Here is a 21,079-nt window from a genome sequence, read left to right on the forward strand (position 1 = left end):
TTTGCGAAAAAAAGTAAATTCACTCACATAAAATAAATAATGGCAACATGTGGTACATGTGCTCCCAATATAATTGGAATTTTATGTATATGACAACAATAAGGAAGTATTATTACAAATGTTTATTGTTTAAAAGTGATTTACTAGCAAACTCCGCCAAATTGTAAGGTGTAGTACCTATATATTAAAGACAATAGTTCATATTCGTGGGTTTAGGAATATGTATTAGGGTAATGGTGGGGTTTAGGGCAAAATTTTCACATATCAAAAGAGTATTGTGTGATAATTTAAAACGGAAGCAGGAAAATAATTTAAGATCTTAATGATAAATTGAAAAAGTGATTTTATGTAATAAAACGTAAAACTGTTTATATGTCATATGTATTATGATCACAATTATAAGCTGTCATCTGTTATGTGTAAACTTATCGCCAAAAATGTTATGACCCTAATAGATGTATGTCAAACAAATGTTGTAATACTTTCCTTTTTTTTTGTTTTGTTTTTTTTGGGGCTTTTTTTAATAAACGTTTGTAACGAAACACACAATTATGTTTTACAACGGCAAGAAATCAAGCCAAACTGTCATAAATGTTGTTACACATTTTTTTAAAAATATTGTATACACAATACCACAAATTGGTCAATTGCCAGGCATACAAAAGCGTACCTAGGCAATAATAATAATTTGCATAAATCTTTAAGATGTTGATAAACAAAAGCCCATATTAGTAAGTGTTTTGAAAAGACAGATAGAGAGCAAAACAAGTAAGAGTGTTATAATCGGCTATGCCGAATCTTATATACCCACCATCAAACCTCGTTTGACTCGAATGAAACTTACTTATGTCGAATTTCATCTATATACTAGGGTGATCGAATCGATTTTTCAACCGGTTTTAAAACCGGTTTTTTCTGCTTTACCAGTGTCGGTTTTTTGATTTTGTTGATTTTTCGAATATCGAATAACCCGGTTTTTTATTTTAAAAATATTAGAGTCGAGGAACTAGCGTATATTTTTCTAAAGCTCCTTTGGTTAAACTTTTTTGATTTTCTTAATTAATTAAAAAATTTATTTGTAAAATTGATAACTGTTTGATAAAATTTTATCAATCTTAAGATTATATTCCAATTAATTTACGTCTGAAATTTTATGGAAGTGTTGGAATGCCTATGCAAATTTCCTAAACAGGGCTTTTAAAATAAGATAGGATTACATAGTACCTTATGTTTAACAGAAGTGTCCCACTTTTTTCTAGTTTTTTTATATTAAAGAAATAATGTAAATCAGACGACTAGATCTAAAGTTATAATCTAAAAAAAATCATTTCAGTCCATGTTTTATTAATCAAATTTAAACATAAACATTAAGTTTTTCAAATTAAAATATATTTTTTTATTTATAATGAAAAACCGGTTAACCGGTTTTTTCTGAATTTGAAAAATATCAACCGGTTTTTTTTAAATGTCAACTATTCGAACTATTCGAAAACCGGTTTTTGGAAAATGTCGAATAATCGATCACCCTACTATATACTCGTATTTTTTCTGAAGGGGACCTTATATAGGGGGGTAGGGTCAATTATGGGTCGATCCTCACAAAATTTGGTAGACAGAATTTGGTTCGTATTAAATTTATTTGTGTCGAATTTCATCGCTACACTCGTATTTTTAAGGCATTAATGAGCGTTGCAGTCATTTTCTGAAGGGGACCTTTGTTTGTGTCGAATTTCATCGCTACACTCGTATTTTTAAGCCATTAATGAGCGTTAAAGTCATTTTCTGAAGGGGACCTTATATGGGGAGTAGGGTCAATTATGGACCGATCCTCATAAAATTTTGCATAGTGATTGTGGATCATAAGAAACTTACTTACGTCGAATTTCATCGCTATATTCGTATTTTTAAACAAGTTATGGCTGTTAAAGCTGCTTTTCGAGGGGCCACTTGTATGGGGGCTATCCGAAAACGTGGACCGATATTACCCATTTTCAATACCAAACAAACCTTACCTATAGGAAATATTTATGTGAAATTTCAACCTTCTAGCTCTTTCCATTGGGACACTATCGTGCTTTCAACAGACAGACAGACGGACGGACAGACATGGCTAGATCGTCTTAGAATATATATACTTTTGTGGGTCTATGACCAATATTTCGATGTGTTACAAACGGAATGACAAAATCAATATACCCCCCATCTTTTTGATGGTGGGTATAAAAACCGTTAACTGTAAATGAAGATAAATGTTTGTAAAGCAAAGTAGTATGTATATTACGGGCGTATACAGTGAGTGTTAAAGAAAGTGTAACGGATCATTGTTTTTTATAAACAAATCTTTCGCTCTTCACGAAAGCATGTCTGATAAAATTATTGAAAATTTATATACCGAAGATATCTGGGGTCTTTAGAAAATTGATGTCAATAAGCATACAGGCGGGCAGACAAAGTTCCAGCTAGAAACTTGACAGCTGTATACTGATCTTTACTATTTTTAAAACCAAAAAAAAAGATAACCTGATTTAAAATGTATTAAAGAAACAATACAATTACCCCTAACACTCACTGTACTGATATGAATTTGTTTAAATAGACTCCAACTAAAAATTTTCATTAAACGACTTTATTAAAAAAAAAAAAAACACCTTTCAAAATGCAAACATAGTTTCCAATAAATAACAACTCAATTGCAAAGTGAAAAGAAATTAAGAAAACATTTTTTTTTCGTCATATTTGGTTTAAACTATGTTGATTGCACTGCCTATTATTTATGGATTTTAAAGTGGGTAAACTTAATTTTTTGTTAAAAACTATGAACAAATAAATTACAACAACATACTATATTCTCAAGCTATTTAATTAAAAATAAAAATCAGAAATTTTAGAAAAAAAAAAATAGCAAATGTTGTGAAAAATAAAGTAGCTGGACCATTGATTGAATTGTCAACTAACCAATAATAACAATATATTATATGTACAGTGAATCAACTAAGTTTTTTGCCTACCTTTTTTTATGAGAATTTTGTTTTTTGTTCATAAATAAAATTCAAAAAAACAGGTAAAAAGTAAATTTATGTTTTCCAATTGAAAATAGAGATTGTGAAGAATGGAAAAACCAAGAAAAAATATTAAAATAAAAATTTTGGTGCATTTGTTGTTGCATTTTATTATTTTTCATCAGAATTTGCACGTCAATAAAGTAATTTGCATATTGAAATTTCCAGTTAATTTCGTTGGGTTTTTCAAATTATTTTTTAATTGCTTTTTGGAATTTATTGTTTAATTGTTAAAAGGACACGTGTTAAGTATTTTTTAATTGTAATTTTCAAAAATCATATCCTTATTGTGTGAAACTGTGTAGTTATTTGCGTTAAAAATGTTTAAAGGGAAATAATGAGGCAATTCCAATATAAAAAATTAGATTAGATTTTTAGAACAAGTATAAATAAATGAAATTCAATTATGAGATGTTTAATCAATCATTACAAAATATAAAATATAGAAATTGATGAAATAACACAAAGAATTATTTAAAAAACGCACTAAGTTGTCTTTCAAAATCTTTAAATGCCAAAGGAGAGCGACTTGTATCCAAGCAAAAACCATTGAAGCCCTCATTTATCTTCTCCAAAGTCCATATACGAACTTAAAAGAACACTATGTTTAAATTTAGACCTCTAAACAGACCTTAGGTTGCTTGGAAACAATATAAAGTGAACTATCGTGTGGTACGGGAAAAATACTTAATTTAGATATTTACAAATAGAGGCGGTTCTCATCACCTAAGATCCACAAAAGCAATATTTTTCAGCTAATACATACACTTATATATAGTTAGAACCCAAATCAAGAATAACTAGCCAAATCCAACTACGCCTACTGTATTTTATTCATAAAATAATGCATTCAAAATATGAGGTAGAATATCAAAATTCTAGCATGTAATAGTTCTATAATGGTATACGGTGATATCCCCATACTTAGAGTGGCTAGGATGGTACTTAGTGTTAGCTTTATTGAATAAGAATCAATATTATACAATTCTAAATAAAATTCACACAGTACTCCCCAAATAGATGGGGTTTCCGCAATGTAGTTTTTGTTTATCAATACAAAATGACCAAAAACCCAGATTATTTTTGTTATAATCTATAGATTTATACCCCACTAATATTTTTTTCTAGGTCCAAATCCATTGATTTCCTAATATATCATGTATCCAATTCAAAATTACTTATTATTTTCGAAATTAAATCAAAGAAACGATAGATTTCATGTTAAGTCAAATATTGAAAAATTCTTATAGGTATATAAGATAATAAATCGGTTAAGAAATGTCCAAACTTGGTCGTTCCACTACTAAAATATCTAAAAAATTTTATTCTAATATATAGGAGTAATAAAAATATTAAATTTTATAAAATAATGCAGCAATATTAAAAAAATGAACAAAACACCTAAAAAAGCAAAATACTTAATTGACCTTAAAAATTAACAATACGTTCACATTTTATCAAAAATCTCGTTAATTAATATCACGATTTTACTTTTTATGGTAGAAAATTAAAATATAAGATATTCTTTAAAAAATACAACAAGCAAATTGCTTTATTTTGCTAAAAATAATTGTTCAGATAAAGTTTTTTCTTAAAATTTATAAAATTTTACATAGGCAAATTACTTAATTGATTCACTGTATGTATATGTACAAGAGTCCCGTTACTGACTGATTGATCTTCGCACGGTCTAAACAATTGAACTTAGAATCTTGATATTTTAACAGTAGATGTATGAATTTTTGATCATGTAGATTCAAATGATATCCTCTTAAACGTTTGTGATCCAAATTTCGTTTTAATTTAACTTCAGTAATGATAGCGAAGTTACCAGGGTAAGCTAGCTTCCAATAAATTTAAAATTGATGTATAGACTTGTGGTAAAAATAGATTAAAATGTATTTTTATTTTATAAAAAAAAGCTTCTATAGAGTCTGTCATAGTGCTTGTTAAAAGTATAGCACATTCGCCTTACTTTACATTTTATCATATCTTACAGTTTACAATATTTAAAGTTTTCAAATTAAAACTATTTTTGCTGAGCTGTCGCCAATATTTACTAAACATAGAATTATATTAATAAACATTTTTAACAACTTGTATTTATTAATTTATATCAATTTCAACATGATATTTTTTTTCTTTTCGAACAGCTTAACAAATTAATTAAAAAATTTTCCTTTTTTAAAATTATGATTTTAATTGAATATAAGCTATTAAAAATAAACCTCTACAACCGGTTGTGAGATTTTTCGGAAAAACCCCTCATAGTACAAAGATAAACATTTGAAAAAAAAAAACAAACTTAAACGTTTGTTAAGGATTTCAAAAATGAAGTACTTATTCATTCATTTAGTTGATAGTTTTGAAAACACTTTAGAGTTAAATTTTTATTATGATGCGTGGTTTTGTATTGCATTTAAAAGCTGTCAATTTGTTGTTTACATTTTAACGCGCAATTACCTTGCACTTGTATATAATTTTCTTTTTCGAAATTGTTGCAAGCGCCAAAGATTTGTTTGTCTGGTTGTTTGTTTGCTGTTGCAAAGCGATTCGTAAACGTTTGGTACCGGTTTCTTTCTTCAAACGGGATAGATGTTTATTTTGTTTTTTTTATGTTGTCATTTTAGATAGCGGTACATTTTAAATGTTCGCATTTTAACCCTGTGTTGAGCAAGGGAGTCAAATAAGCCGATATTACAATAGATTATAGTGTCGACTACAGTGTGGACTGTACAGTGTCTACTATACATGTCGACTTTATAGTCAACTATAACGTCAACTACAGAGTCGACTATAACGTCGACTATAATGTCGACTATGAAGTCGACTATAATGTCGACTATAAAGTCGACTATAATGTCGACTATAAAGTCGACTATAATGTCGACTATAGAGTCGACTATAATGTCGACTAGAGAGTCGACTATAATGTCGACATTAGAGTCGACTATAGAGTCGACTATAATGTCGACTATAAAGCTGACTAAAGAATAGACTTAATGTCGACTATAAAGCCGACTATAGATTCGACTATAAATTAGAATACAATGTCAACTATAGGGTCGACTATAACGTCGACTATAATGTCAACATATAGTTGACTATAATGTCAACATAGAGTCGACCATATAGTCGACTATAATGTCGATTATAGAGTCAACTATAATGTCGACTATAGAGTCGATTATAATGTCGACTATAGCATCGACTATAATGTCAACTATAAAGTCGACTATAATGTCGACTATAATGTCGGCTATAGAGTCGATTATAATGTCGGCTATAGAGTCGCCTATAGAGTCGACTATAGCATCGACTATAATGTCGACTATAATGTCGGCTATAATGTCGACTATAATGTCGGCTATAAAGCCGACTATAATGTCGGCTATAGAGTCGCCTATAGAGTCGACTATAATGTCGGCTATAGAGTCGCCTATAGAGTCGGCTATAGCATCGACTATAAAGTCGACTATAATGTCGGCTATAGAGTCGACTATAATAACGGCTATAGAGTCGCCTATAGAGTCGACTATAATGTCGACTATAATGTCGTCTATAGAGTCGACTATAATGTCGACTATAGAGTCGACTATAATGTCGACTATAGCATCGACTATAATGTCGACTATAAAGTCGACTATAATGACGACTATAATGTCGGCTATAGAGTCGACTATAATGTCGGCTATAGAGTCGCCTATAGAGTCGACTATAATGTCGCCTATAGCGCCAACTACAATGTCGCCTATAACGCCGACTATAAAATCTATTATAGAGATAAAGACTCGACTATAGTGTCTACTATAGAGAACACTATATTGCCGTCTAAATAGTCGACTATAGAGTCAACTAAAATATCGTCTTAGAGTCAATTATAAAGTTTACATATAGTGTCTACTAAAGGATCAACAATACATTCGACTATAAACGTGAATATAAAGTAGGCTCTAGAGTCGACTAACAAGATGCAGCACGGTTTTCCGTTCGACTCCAAATCCTCCCATCTTTTCAAAACACTAATTCTTTAACAAAAACACCTAGTAAATTACATAACAGAGGGTTAATTTAAATGACAATAGGCGATTGAAGCGTTAAAATAGAAGTGACGTATTATGCCACAATGGCGTATACGTAATATCATTTGGGGTCTTTGACAACAAAAAAATAATAAAAACTGTTGCAAAGTAAGCTAACTGTTAGCGAGCTACATGTGCTCGTAAATAAAGTTAAATGGTGGCAAAAGTCGACAAGAGTTTAAAAGAGTTCGTTAGACTGGGAATTTAAAAAAAAAGAAAGAAAAACATTTCATTTTTTGTTAAATGTTGTAACAGCTTCAGAGAAAACAGCTGCAGCAGCAATAGTACAAAAAAAAAAACACCTCAACAACATATCACAACAACAACAAGATAGACAGCAACAGACAGCTAACAACAATAGCAGCAATAAGAGCTTGCTAAGCATGTACTACAACTACAACTTACTAACTTTTTACTACATCTGTATGTACAATATGTACATTTATTTTATTTTAAGCCAAAAGCCAGTAAAATTGTATTGTACATTATTTGTGTGATGATGTTTGTCTTTATGAATCCGAATTAGTTTGTTTGATCGTCGATTTTTTCATTTTTGGCTGGGGGTATAAATCGAATCTGGATTCGAACCATAATCACAGTCAAAGCCAATACGTCTTAGAGCAACGTACTCTAAGCCCAAAAAGCAGTTAAACCAAAAAAAAAAATATAAAATAATAAATTAATTAAAAGAAAACTAAACTAAATAAAAGAAAAATCGCGTGTTAAGGAAATATTCCAGTGGAATCTATAACACATATTTAACATAATAGAAAGTTAAATTTAGCAAAAAAAAAAAAAAAAACAACAAACAATATGATGAAATTCATTGTAAGGAAGTGTTTTGCATTTTTATATTTTTGATAGTAATGAATTAATGAATGAATGCATAGTAATAAAGTGAAGTGTTTCTTTTTAATGCAATTTTCTTTTTGGTTAAAATTTTAGATTCTGTGCTCTTTTATTGTGGCCGCTACCGCTGCCTTAAAAATCCATGATTATCATGGTCATGGTGGTCATCAAGAATACGAACACATTGAATATGCCAAACATGAAGAACCCGAACATACCGAAGAAACAGAACTTCATCATGAAGTTGAACACAAACATGCCACATCACACCAAAGTGTTAAGTTGCACCACTATCATGCTGTGCCCGTGTACATCAAGAAGGAAGATCAACATTTGGTCAAGAAACCCATTGAAATTGGAGGCACTAAACAAAAATTGAAACTTCTCCATCCCGAAACTGAAAAGAACCATAATCATGGTTTAGTTTTGGAAGAACACAGTGAATCGAAATTCCATGAACATGGTCACTACGAAGAACCCAAACACTATGAACATTATCATCATCATGAATAAATTGTAATTGAAAAAAAAAAAAAACACAAATTAGAAATAATGTTCCTTCTTGAGTTTAGCAGCAGCAAGAGGAAAAAGATCTAAATATCTAGCTACAAAATTGCCAAATTATTCCCTAATGTTCTAGAGTTTGAAATATATATATAAGACTATAATTATTGCTAAAAATAATATACCTTAATTTTTGTTGTAAAATATACATGTAAATATGTATGTAAATGCATATTGTGTAATTAATTTAAGTTTTTCCTTGTAATTTTTTTTAATAAATAAAATAATTTAAAAAAAGAAATGCAAATTAGTTTCACTGTGTCTGCCATGAAATTGGCAAAAAAAATATTTATTGTATTAAAAACCCATAAACCTACATAATACATATATATATACATATGTATTATGTATGTAGATAACAAACATATGCAGGAAAAGTAACAGGTGAACAGAAATGCAATATCATGCAATAGCTTGGAAATGCTTTTTATTTAAATACAAAATATGTGCGTGATTATGTGCTATATAAGAGGTATTCACTCTTCAAAGCAGACATCAGAAGAAGTAGAAGGAAAGCTTTTCCTTGCTTAAACATATTAGAGTTCTATATTCTTATAGAGCACCTTTCACCATAGTGTTATACATATGTATTTTATTCTCTAAAACAATACTTTGTGTGTTTGATTCAAAAAGTACTAGTTGAAGAACGAATCATAGATGAATCAAACAACTTTATGGATCGATCAATAGCAACTGAACCTCAGTTGAATTGTCTGTTGCCAAAATGAAATTACAGATGGATACTGGCAACCGACAGCTGTTAATTTCAGTTGCCAAATTGGCAATTAGAAATTTGTAGTTGCTGAGAGATGGGTTTTGAAGCAAATTTGTGGAATTTTTATCAATTTTATGCTTAAATAGTGTTGATGCATGGGGTCCGTGTTATTTTTAAGATATACATATTATATTGAGTTTATACATTTCCAGAAGCTTTTTAAATTGACTTACCTTGACTTTTGAAATAAGAATCAGAAATCAGAATCCTAAGAACTCCAGATATCCTTAAACTAACCCGAACTATGGCATGACTTGGGGATTTAAATTTAGGTTCTGCAGAGCACATTATGTATCTGTTATAGCCAAGCCTGCAGCTCTATAAATTGAAGTGGTTGGGTTATCATTTCCATCGCTGGTTTATAGCCTCAATGGAGTGGATGCGTGTATACACTTCAGAACACTTCACTTCTGAATTTATTTAATATTTTTTCACAATTGAACTTTAATTTAAAATTCTATTCATATTTTTTATTGTTTGTTTACATTTTTTTTTATTCTGTCAAAATAGCAACAGATGACACAATATCGATAACCTTTTGGCAACTAACGAAAGTTGTGCTGACTGCTCTGTAAAGGCCCAAATAGACTACACAAGCGGCTTATCAAACATACTTCTTGCATTCGCACACACACTACACAAACATTGCTCGTACAAACACCGATTTTTTCACGTTTTTGTGGACTTTCAAAGATACAGATCTCAATTTTTCTTAGAAATGTAAATTTTTTGAAAAATTTGTTATTAATGAATATAAACCATACAAATGGTTTGACAAAAATTCAATATGTTTGTGTAAAAATCAAAATTTTTAAATTTTTGTACAAACAAACAGCAACCATTTGTACAAACACGAAACACCCTCATACACTACACAACAGGCTTGCATAATCGTTAAATATTGGTATGTTTGTCAAGCCGTTTGTGTAGTAGGGTTCTATAGTTGAAACAAAAAGTCGACTTTTCGACTTTTTGCATTTAGTTAAAAGTCGACTTTTCGACCTTTCGACTTTTTCCTTTTTATGAAAAGTCGATTTTTCGACTTTTCGACCTTTTCCGACTTTTCGACTTTTTCCGACCTTTTTCGACTTTTTCCGACTTTTTTCGACTTTTTTCGACTTTTCGACTTTTTTCAACTTTTTCCGACTTTTTTCAACTTTTCGACTTTTTCCGACTTTTCGATTTTTTACGACTTTTTGACTATTTTCGACTTATTTCGACTTTTTTTCGACTTTTTTCGACTATTATTTACTTTTTTCGAGTTTTTCCGACTATTTTAGAGTTTTTGACCTCTTTTCCACTTTTTTAAAATTTTCGACTATTTTCGACTTTTCGACTTTTCGACTTTTTCCGACTTTTCGACTTTTTCCGACTTTTCGACTTTTTTGGACTTATCGACTTTTTTCGACTTTTCGACTTTCCGACTTTTCGACTTTTTTCGACTTTTATTTACAAAGTCGACTTTTCGACTTTTTCATAGACGATAGTCGAGTTATCGACTTTTTTGGAACAAAATAGTCGACTTCGACTTTTCGACTTTTTTCGACAAAAAGTCGATTGTTCGATTATTCGAAAGTCGATTTATAGAACCCTATTGTGTAGTCTATTTGGGCCTTAACTCAATTGAAGTTTGGTTGGTAAAGGATCCATTAGGATCCTATATGTATGATTTTATGTTTCTAGATACAATAATTCAGAATATCAAAAAAGTACTGCGTATGTAATTTTGTGTTTCTAGGTTCATTTTAAGAATTAAAAGTACCAAAAAATTCAATCGTTTAGATTTTCATTCCATCAGGAATTTTTCTAGTTGTAATATTGGGGAAAAAGCAAAAATTAACAGTTGAAGAAAAAGAACCAAAAATGGTTTCCAACAGATTTTCATTCTCTCACTCCGAATGTTTAATTTTATGTTTCCAAATTTGAAGGTCGAAAAGTACCGGTCTCTACATGCTTAATTTCCTGTTTCTGGGTTTAATATTATGGAAAACTCAGAAAGTAACAGTGAAAGAAAGAAAAAGCAACAGAATCACTTTCTGAGTCGATTTAATTATGACCGACTGTCTGTATGTGTCCATATAAACCATGTGATCACATGCTACAGGTCGCAATTTTCTGGATAATTTGATGATATTTCACATTTACTCTTCTTATGAGCCACGGACGAAGCATATGGTTAAAATCGGTTAAGTATTTATTCTTTCCCATCCCTGTTTAATTTTCCATACACAATTTTCCCCCTCTGCTCTTGGCAATAACAAAACAATAACAACACACAACCTAATACTTAAATTATTGTTGTTTTTAAAATCTAATACCAAATCTAGTTTCAACAATCTTCAACTAATCGTTCTTAAATACTAAAATAATTTCGTTTTTATTTTATTTTATTACAAAAAATTAAAAATAATTTAATTAAAAGCTTTTTATAAAATAAATTATGTGGCCTTTTTTCTATTAAAATTATACAAAAATTAACAAAAGTGTTTCTAATAAAAAAAAAATTATGTTTCATAAATGAATTTTTGTACCTAATTAAATACAAATATGTAACATATTTATATATAAAAAAAATGGTTTTTATTGAGAATAAAAAACAATTGCAAATTGCTCATCAAAACTAAACATGCTTAAAGTATAATTACAAAAATATAAATAAATAATTATTATAATAAAATATAACAAAAAAATTATAAATATTAAAATATAAAAACAAAAACATTTTCATATTTCAAATTCTATATTCATTTATACATTTTATGTATAATATAAATAAAATAATAAATATAATACTAATAAAAAAACAACATCAAAAACTTATTAAAAATTGTTTTTTTTTTTTTTTTTTTTTTCTTAAAAAAGGTAAGTATTTAATAACTCTATAGAGCAAACTTTGAAATAAAACTCCTAGTTTTTATGAATTTTTAAATATTATTTATAATTTTTATTTCCGCTTCGGTATAATTTATAATTTTTTTAGTGTTTTTTTCTTTTTTTTGTTCCATTCTTTTATTTTATTATTAAATTATTCATATTATTTTGGTTTCATTTTGTTTAGTATTTTTAATTTAAATTAATTACTAGTTAGCTTTACCTTGTGTGTTTAAAGAGTAAATGTTGGTTTTTTTTAATATAAAAAATCTTAAAACTGTTTATATTTAATATTAATTTAAAAAAAATTAATTTATTTTATCTTTACAAAAATTAAAAAAAAAAATATTTAACAAAAAATTTTTTAATTAAATTAATCTTTAAAAATAATAAAATTGAACACAAGAAATTTACATATTTTTTTAATAAAAAAATTAAATATTTTGAAAATTTGTATGGAAAAAGGATGTTGGTATCGGGGTTTTTAAATATAATTGTCTAATTCACAATCGGCGTCGTTGTGCTGTACTAGAACTAGAACTGAACTAGAATTAGAATTTGAACTGAACTAGAACTAAACTAGAAATGAACTAGAAGTGAACTAGAACTGAACTAAACTAGAACTGAACTAGAACTGAACTAGAACTGCACTAGAACTGAACTAGAACTGAACTAGAACTGCACTAGAACTGAACTAGAACTGAACTAGAACTGAACTAGAACTGAACTAGAACTGAACTAGAACTGAACTAGAACTGAACTAGAACTAGAACTGAACTAGAACTGAACTAGAACTGAACTAGAACTGAACTAGAACTGAACTAGAACTGAACTAGAACTGAACTAGAACTAAACTAGAACTGAACTAGAACTGAACTAGAACTGAACTAGAACTGAACTAGAACTAAACTAGAAATGAACTAGAAGTGAACTAGAACTGAACAAGAACTGAACTAGAACTAAACTGGAACTGAACTAGAACTGCACTAGAACTGAACTAGAACTGAACTAGAACTGAACTAGAACTGCACTAGAACTGAACTAGAACTGAACTAGAAGTCAACTAGAACTGAACTAGAACTGAACTAGAACTGAACAAGAACTGAACTATAACTGAACTATAACTGAACTAGAACAGAACTAGAACTGAACTAGAACTGAACTAGAACTGAACTAGAACTGAACTAGAACTGAACTAGAACTGAACTAGAACTGAACTAGAACTGAACTAGAACTGAACTAGAACTGAACTAGAACTGAACTAGAACTGAACTAGAACTGAACTAGAACTGAACTAGAACTGAACTAGAACTGAACTAGAACTGAACTAGAACTGAACTAGAACTGAACTAGAACTTAACTAGAACTTAACTAGAACTTAACTAGAACTGAACTAGAACTGAACTAGAACTAGAACTAGAAAAGAACTAGAACTGAACTAGAACTGAACTAGAACTGAACTAGAACTGAACTAGAACTGAACTAGAACTGAACTAGAACTGAACTAGAACTGAAACTAGAACTGAACTAGAACTGAACTAGAACTGAACTAGAACTGAACTAGAACTGAACTAGAACTGAACTGAACTGAACTAGAACTGAACTAGAACTGAACTAGAACTGAACTAGAACGAACTAGACTAACTAGAACTGAACTAGAACTGAACTGAACTTGAACTAGAACTGAACTAGAACTGAACTAGAACTGACTAGAACTGAACTAGAAACTGAACTAGAACTGAACTAGAAACTGAACTAGAATGAACTAGAACTGAACTAGAACTGAACTAGAACTGAACTAGAACTGAACTAGAACTGAACTAGAACTGAACTAGAACTGAACTAGAACTGAACTAGAACTAGAACTGAACTAGAACTGAACTAGAACTGAACTGAACTGAACTAGAACTGAACTAGAACTAGAACTGAACTAGAACTAGAACTGAACTAGAACTGAACTAGAACTGAAATACTGAACTAGAATCGATAGAACTGAACTAGAACTAGAACTAGAACTAGAACTAGAAACTAGAACTGAACTAGAACTGAACTAGAACTGAACTAGAACTGAACTAGAACTGAACTAGAACTGAACTAGAACTGAACTAGAACTGAACTAGAACTGAACTAGAACTGAACTAGAACTGAACTAGAACTGAACTAGAACTGAACTAGAACTGAACTAGAACTGAACTAGAACTGAACTAGAACTGAACTAGAACTGAACTAGAACTGAACTAGAACTGAACTAGAACTGAACTAGAACTGAACTAGAACTGAACTAGAACTGAACTACTAGAACTGAACTAGAACTGAACTAGAACTGAACTAGAACTGAACTAGAACTGAACTAGAATTGAACTAGAACTGAACTAGAACTGAACTAGAACTGAACTAGAACTGAACTAGAACTGAACTAGGACTGAACTAGAACTGAACTAGAACTGAACTAGAACTGAACTAGAACTGAACTAGAACTGAACTAGAACAAGAACTATAACTGAATTAGAACTGAACTAGAACTGAACTAGAACTGAACTAGAATTGAACTAGAACTGAACTAGAACTGAAATGAAAACTAATACACAGACTAGTATCTAGATATTTTTAACACTAAACCCAGTAATTTATGAAGGGAAATTTCCATTATTCTTCATTCTAAGCTAAAAATGTGTCCATTCTTCAATGTACACCCAAAACAAAAAACTAAAGTCCTTAAAATTTTCTTCTAAAAACAAAATTTCAAATATGTACGTACGTATTTATATGCTTTTGCAATTATATTAAAAAAGTATGTAATTGTAAACAAATTTGTTGTTAAAGCAGCTTTTTCTTTAAATAAAAAACATTACTTTACTGAGTATATAATTAATGTATATTAAAGTTATTTAAAAATCAGTTTTTTTATTATTTTCATATAAATTTTCAATAATTGGCCTTTTGTTGTAATTTTTTTTTTAATTTTAGCAAAATTTTCTTTTCATTTTTAACCAGTTATACACACACATATATAGATATTTAGGCAACATATACAGATTTATTTGTTTCATTGTTTTAATTTATAATTATATTAATTATACAAAACAATTAAACAAAAAAAATATTATTCTCACACATATTTAGACATTATCTTAATACAATTTTTTTTTTCTTTCAAATATGAGTTTTATTTAAAAAAATCTTTAATATCTTTTAAATTTTTATGATAATAGTGTATGTGTTAAATGTTTCTTTAATTAATTTTTTATAAAACTTTGTTTTTGTTTGTTAATATGTCTTAAAGTGTTTGTTTTTCGGTTGTTTATATTTTCATGATTTGTTTTATTGAGTTGTTAATTTTTCGCTTTTAATCCTTATGTTTTAAATAGTGAGTGTAATTTTTTTCTTTTTGTTTTAAATGGTTTTTCATTAAGTATTTATTTCTCTATTAATATTGTTTACCGGGAGTTTTTAACATTTGGAAAACTTGTTAAGTCTTAAAATGTTCACTTCAGTACTTCCACAACTTGGAATTCTTAAACAAGATTTTCTTAAAGAAAAAACTCCTTTTACTTAATTCTCTTATAAATACATGAATGTGTGATTTTCTTTTTAAAAGCCATTTTTTGTAATTTGGTTGCTATGGGTTTCTTTTTTTGCCTTCTACTTGTTTTCTAGAATGATTTTCTTTTTTTAATTAATTGTCCTGGTTTCATCTATTTATGTTTTCTTGTTAAAAGCTGCTAAGTTGTTATTAGTAATATAATGGAATCCTATATATTAATATGAACTTTTTTTGTTTTTTACTTTTTAATTTTATTGATTTGGAGGGTCAATTTCTTGTTGTAGGTAGTTTAGATGTTAAAAATTTTACAAAAAGAAATGTAATGTTTTTTTTGTTAGTTTTGATTTTGTTGGTGGTGGTAGTAGGAGTTGTTGTGAAGTTGTTGATAATGAGAATGAAATGAAAATGTGTTCAATTAAGCAGATTTTGTAAAAAAAATGAATTAAAAATTATTCTAAAAGAAGCTATAAACATGAGCTTTGAGATTTAGTTATTAAACAGTATAAAAAAAAAAACTGAACTAGAACTGAACTAGAACTGAACTAGAACTAGAACTGAACTAGAACTAAACTAGAACTGAACTAGAACTGAACTAGAACTGAACTAGAACTGAACTAGAACTGAACTAGAACTGGACTAGAACTGAACTAGAACTAGAACTGAACTAGAACTGAACTAGAACTGAACTAGAACTGAACTAGAACTAAACTAGAACTGAACTAGAACTGAACTAGAACTGAACTAGAACTGAACTAGAACTAGAACTGAACTAGAACTGAACTAGAACTGAACTAGAACTGAACTAGAACTGAACTAGAACTGAACTAGAACTGAACTAGAACTGAACTAGAACTGAACTAGAACTGAACTAGAACTGAACTAGAACTGAACTAGAACTGAACTAGAACTGAACTAGAACTGAACTAGAACTGAACTAGAACTGAACAAGAACTGAACTAGAACCGAACTAGAACTGAACTAGAACTGAACTAGAACTGAACTAGAACTGAACTAGAACTGAACTAGAACTGAACTAGAACTGAACTAGAACTGAACTAGAACTGAACTAGAACTGAACTAGAACTGAACTAGAACTGAACTAGAACTGCACTAGAACTGAACTAGAACTGAACTAGAACTGAACTAGAACTGCACTAGAACTGAACTAGAACTGAACTAGAACTGAACTAGAACTGAACTAGAACTGAACTAGAACTGAACTAGAACTGAACTAGAACTGAACTAGAACTGAACTAGAACTGAACTAGAACTGAACTAGAACTGAACTAGAACTGAACTAGAACTGAACTAGAACTGAACTAGAACTGAACTAGAACTGAACTAGAACTGAACTAGAAACTGAACTAGAACTGAACTAGAACTAACTAGAACTGAACTAGAACTGAACTAGAACTGAACTAGAACTGAACTAGAACTGAACTAGAACTGAACTAGAACTGAACTAGAACTGAACTAGAACTAGAACTGAACTAGAACTGAACTAGAACTGAACTAGAACTGAACTAGAACTGAACTAGAACTGAACTAGAACTGAACTAGAACTGAACTAGAACTGAACTAGAACTGAACTAGAACTGAACTAGAACTGAACTAGAACTGAACTAGAACTGAACTAGAACTGAACTAGAACTGAACTAGAACTGAACTAGAACTGAACTAGAACTGAACTAGAACTGAACTAAAACTGAACTAGAGCTGAACTAGAGCTGAATTAGAACTGAACTAGAACTGAACTAGAACTGAATTAGAACTAAACTAGAACTGAACTAGAACTGAACTAGAACTTAACTAGAACTAAACTAGAACTGATCTAGAACTGAACTAGAACTTTCTTTTAATCTATTTAAGGTTTATTTTGAGTTAATTTTGAAATTATGGGTTTATTTGTAGTTTACGTTTTTGAAACCGTTTTTTTTTATCTAGACGTCGGCTCATATTGTATTTTATAGCTGAGAAATATTAAAAAGGCAGCCTAATATTAGTATTAAATATTTATTAAATTATAAAACTATATATACAATAGAATTTAATTATAAAACGTTAGATTTAAAGGTTTGTTAACGTTCTTTCAATTGAAAATTGTTCTTCATGACAAATCAAGGATATGTTTAAGTTTAAACTTATATTTTTTTGAGAACAACTAAATTGAAAATTTAATGCAAATGAATATTCTTTTGAAAACCTAAATAAAATGCTATATAAACGCTATATATAAGCGCAAAAAAGAGGGGGAGATTAGGGTAATAAATAAAATTGGTCAATACGTGAAAATAAAATTTGCAAATTAATATTGGAAAAATGTAAAAGTGTTACAAACCTGTAATCTAACGTTAGGCAATGTAGAAAAAAAAATATTTTTTCTAAATTCCAAAAATAAAACTTAAAAAACATATTTAAGATTTCTGTTTTGTTTAATATTTAATTTGTTTTTATTTGCTTTAAATTAAAATAGAATTTTTTATTTAAGAAATTATTACTAATTGTATACTACTAAGTTAAAGATAAAAAGGGGGAGAGAGATATTTGTATTTAAATAAAAAAAATATTACAAACAAAAAAACAACCTATAAATTAATTAAAACAAAATAAGAAATTCTAATCTTAAGATAAATTAGAATAATATATGCAAAAAGTAAACTATAACTTTTTTTATGGTAAAAAATTTATTTATAAAGATGAGAGAGTGTTTGTTGTTGGTTGAGTGTTTTACTTTAATGATTTCTTTTTGTTTTTAGTTTTCACTATATAAGTAATTATAAGTTATTAATTATATATATATAAAATTGGGATTTCTATGATGTGAGGGGGTAGGGGAGGATATTCATTTTCTTGATGTTAAAGAAAGGAGGGGCATATTTAATAAATTTATATACTATATGAATATGTAAATTTATATCTTTTTTTATATATATATAAGTTATGGTTGACATTTTTTCTGATTATTTAGAGAAGTTGTTTTTTTTTTAATTTCTTTAACTTTCTTTTCTTTCAAATTGTATTTAAATTAAAGATGACTTTTTTTCATTTCATTTCGTTTTGTTTTTAGAATGATCACGCTTTTAAGCTGAATTAGCAAAAAATTAAAAGTTTTTCTCGGTTTTAATTTATGAGTTTTTTTCTATATATTTAAATATATTTGTGTTAGTAGAAGTATAAATTATGTTTATATTTTTATATAAATTCTTTGATATTGTTTAAATAATTAAAAGTTAAGAAAGTTTAAGGAACTTATTCGAGTTTTAGAGATAGAAAATAAATACTTAAAAAAAATTCTAAATAAGTAAAAATTTTAACATAAAAAAAACTAGAAAATTTTAATTCAAATCCTAAAAATTATTTTAAATAATATACAATTTTAAATTGTAGCAAATTTTTGCCAGAAGTTTAAGAAATTCTTAGTCCAAAACAATATCAAAGAATAAATATATTAATATAACTAATAACACAGGTTAACAGATGTTGAAATCAGAGACCAGATTTTACCTTTCTAAAGAATTAAGCTGTACTGAGTCCCATCACATTAATTTCTTTTTTGTGAAAATGGGAATTAGAAAATTTTGCAAAATTTTTTCTGAAATTACTCTAAAACCCATAAAAACTTTATAATTTTCATGAATTTCTAGCAAAATGAAGTAAATTCCCAAAGTGGGGATTTTCATTAATAAATTGGGAATTTAAATTTTTAGCAAAAATTTATAAAATACATAAAAAATATTAATTATAGGCAATTTATAAGCAATTACGGACAATCCCAGAAAATCCCCTAATGGCATTTTTCAAAATAAACTTAATTTCCAAAGTGGGGATTTTCATAAATAAATTGGTAATAATAAATTTTAACAAAAATCCATAAAATACATTAAAAATATTAATTATATGTAATTTTTAAGCAATTTCGGACAATCCCAGAAAATCCTTTAATGGAATTTTTCTTTAAGAAAATGGGAATTTGAAAATTTTGCAAAATTTTTCTGAAATTACTCTAAAACTCTTAAAAACTTTATAATTTTTATGATTTTATAGTAAAATGAACTAAATTGCCAAAGTGGGGATTTTCATAAATAAATTGGGAATTTAAATTTTTAGCAAAAATTAATAAAATACATTAAAAATATTAATTATAGGCAATTTATAAGCAATTACGGACAATCCCAGAAAATTCCCTAATGGAATTTTTCAAAATAAACTTAATTCCCAAAGTGGGGATTTTCATAAATAAATTGGGAATAATAAATTTTAACAAAAATCCATAAAATACATTAAAAATATTAATTATATGTAATTTTTAAGCAATTTCGGACAATCCCAGAAAATCCTTTAATGGAATTTTTCTTAAGAAAATGGGAATTTGAAAATTTTGCAAAATTTTTCTGAAATTACTCTAAAACCCTTAAAAACTTTATAATTTTTATGATTTTATAGTAAAATGAACTAAATTGCCAAAGTGGGGATTTTCATAAATAAATTGGGAATTGAAATTTTTAGCAAAAATCTATAAAATACTTGAGAAAGTATTTTTAATTTTATGTAAATTTTGTATATTTCTGGACAATCCCAGGAAATTCCCTAATGGAATTTTTCGTTAGGGAAATGGGAATTTGAAAATTTTGCAAAAAGAACTCTAAAATCCACAAAAATTTATTTTTAGCAAAATTGTCGAATTTTCAAAGTAAGATTTTTAATTAATGAATTGGGAATTAAAATTTTTAACAAAAATCAATAAATTATTTGAGAATTATCAATTTTATGTAAATTTTGTGTATTTTGGACAATCCCAGAAAATCTCCTAATGGTATTTTTCTTTAGGAAAATGGGAATTTGAAAATTTTGCAAAATTATTTTGAAACCCATAAGTATTTTATAATTTTTATGAATTTCTAGCAAAATAAACTCAATTCCTAAAGTGGGGATTTTCATAAATAAATTGGGAATTTATATTTTTAACAAAAATCAATAAAATACAGGAGAAATATCAATTTTAAATAAATTTTGTGTATTTTTGGACAATCCCAGAAAATCTCCTAATGGAATTTTTCGCTAGAAAAATGGGAATTTGAAAATTTTGCAATTTTTTTTTTTTTTTGAAAATTACTCTAAAACCCATAAAAACTTTATAATTTTTATGAATTTCTAGAAAAATTAACTAAATTCCCAAAGTGGGGATTTTTATATATATATTGGGAATTAAATTTTTTAGCAAAAATCAATAAAATACATTAAAAATATTAATTACATGTAATTTTTAAGCAATTTCGTACAATCCCAGAAAATCCCCTAATGGAATTTTTCGTTAGGAAAATGGGAATTTGAAAAT

The 21,079-nt window shown here is 28.2% G+C and overlaps 1 protein-coding gene across 1 annotated transcript; it reads left to right on the plus strand.

The window, feature by feature from the left end:
• Positions 1-6,627: 6,627 nt before the first annotated feature.
• On the plus strand, positions 6,628-10,140 carry LOC119605644 (histidine-rich glycoprotein). Its single transcript, XM_037958867.1, has 2 exons — positions 6,628-7,969; positions 8,087-10,140. Exons 1-2 carry the CDS (start codon positions 7,955-7,957, stop codon positions 8,501-8,503), a joined length of 432 nt encoding a protein of 143 aa, XP_037814795.1. The 5' UTR covers positions 6,628-7,954; the 3' UTR covers positions 8,504-10,140.
• The last annotated feature ends 10,939 nt before the right edge of the window (positions 10,141-21,079 follow it).

This window comes from Lucilia sericata, unplaced genomic scaffold (genome assembly GCF_015586225.1).
Source record: "Lucilia sericata isolate MDLA Ls3-8-SP2 unplaced genomic scaffold, ASM1558622v1 Contig000505F_arrow, whole genome shotgun sequence".
Classification (NCBI taxonomy): Eukaryota; Metazoa; Arthropoda; class Insecta; order Diptera; family Calliphoridae; genus Lucilia; species Lucilia sericata.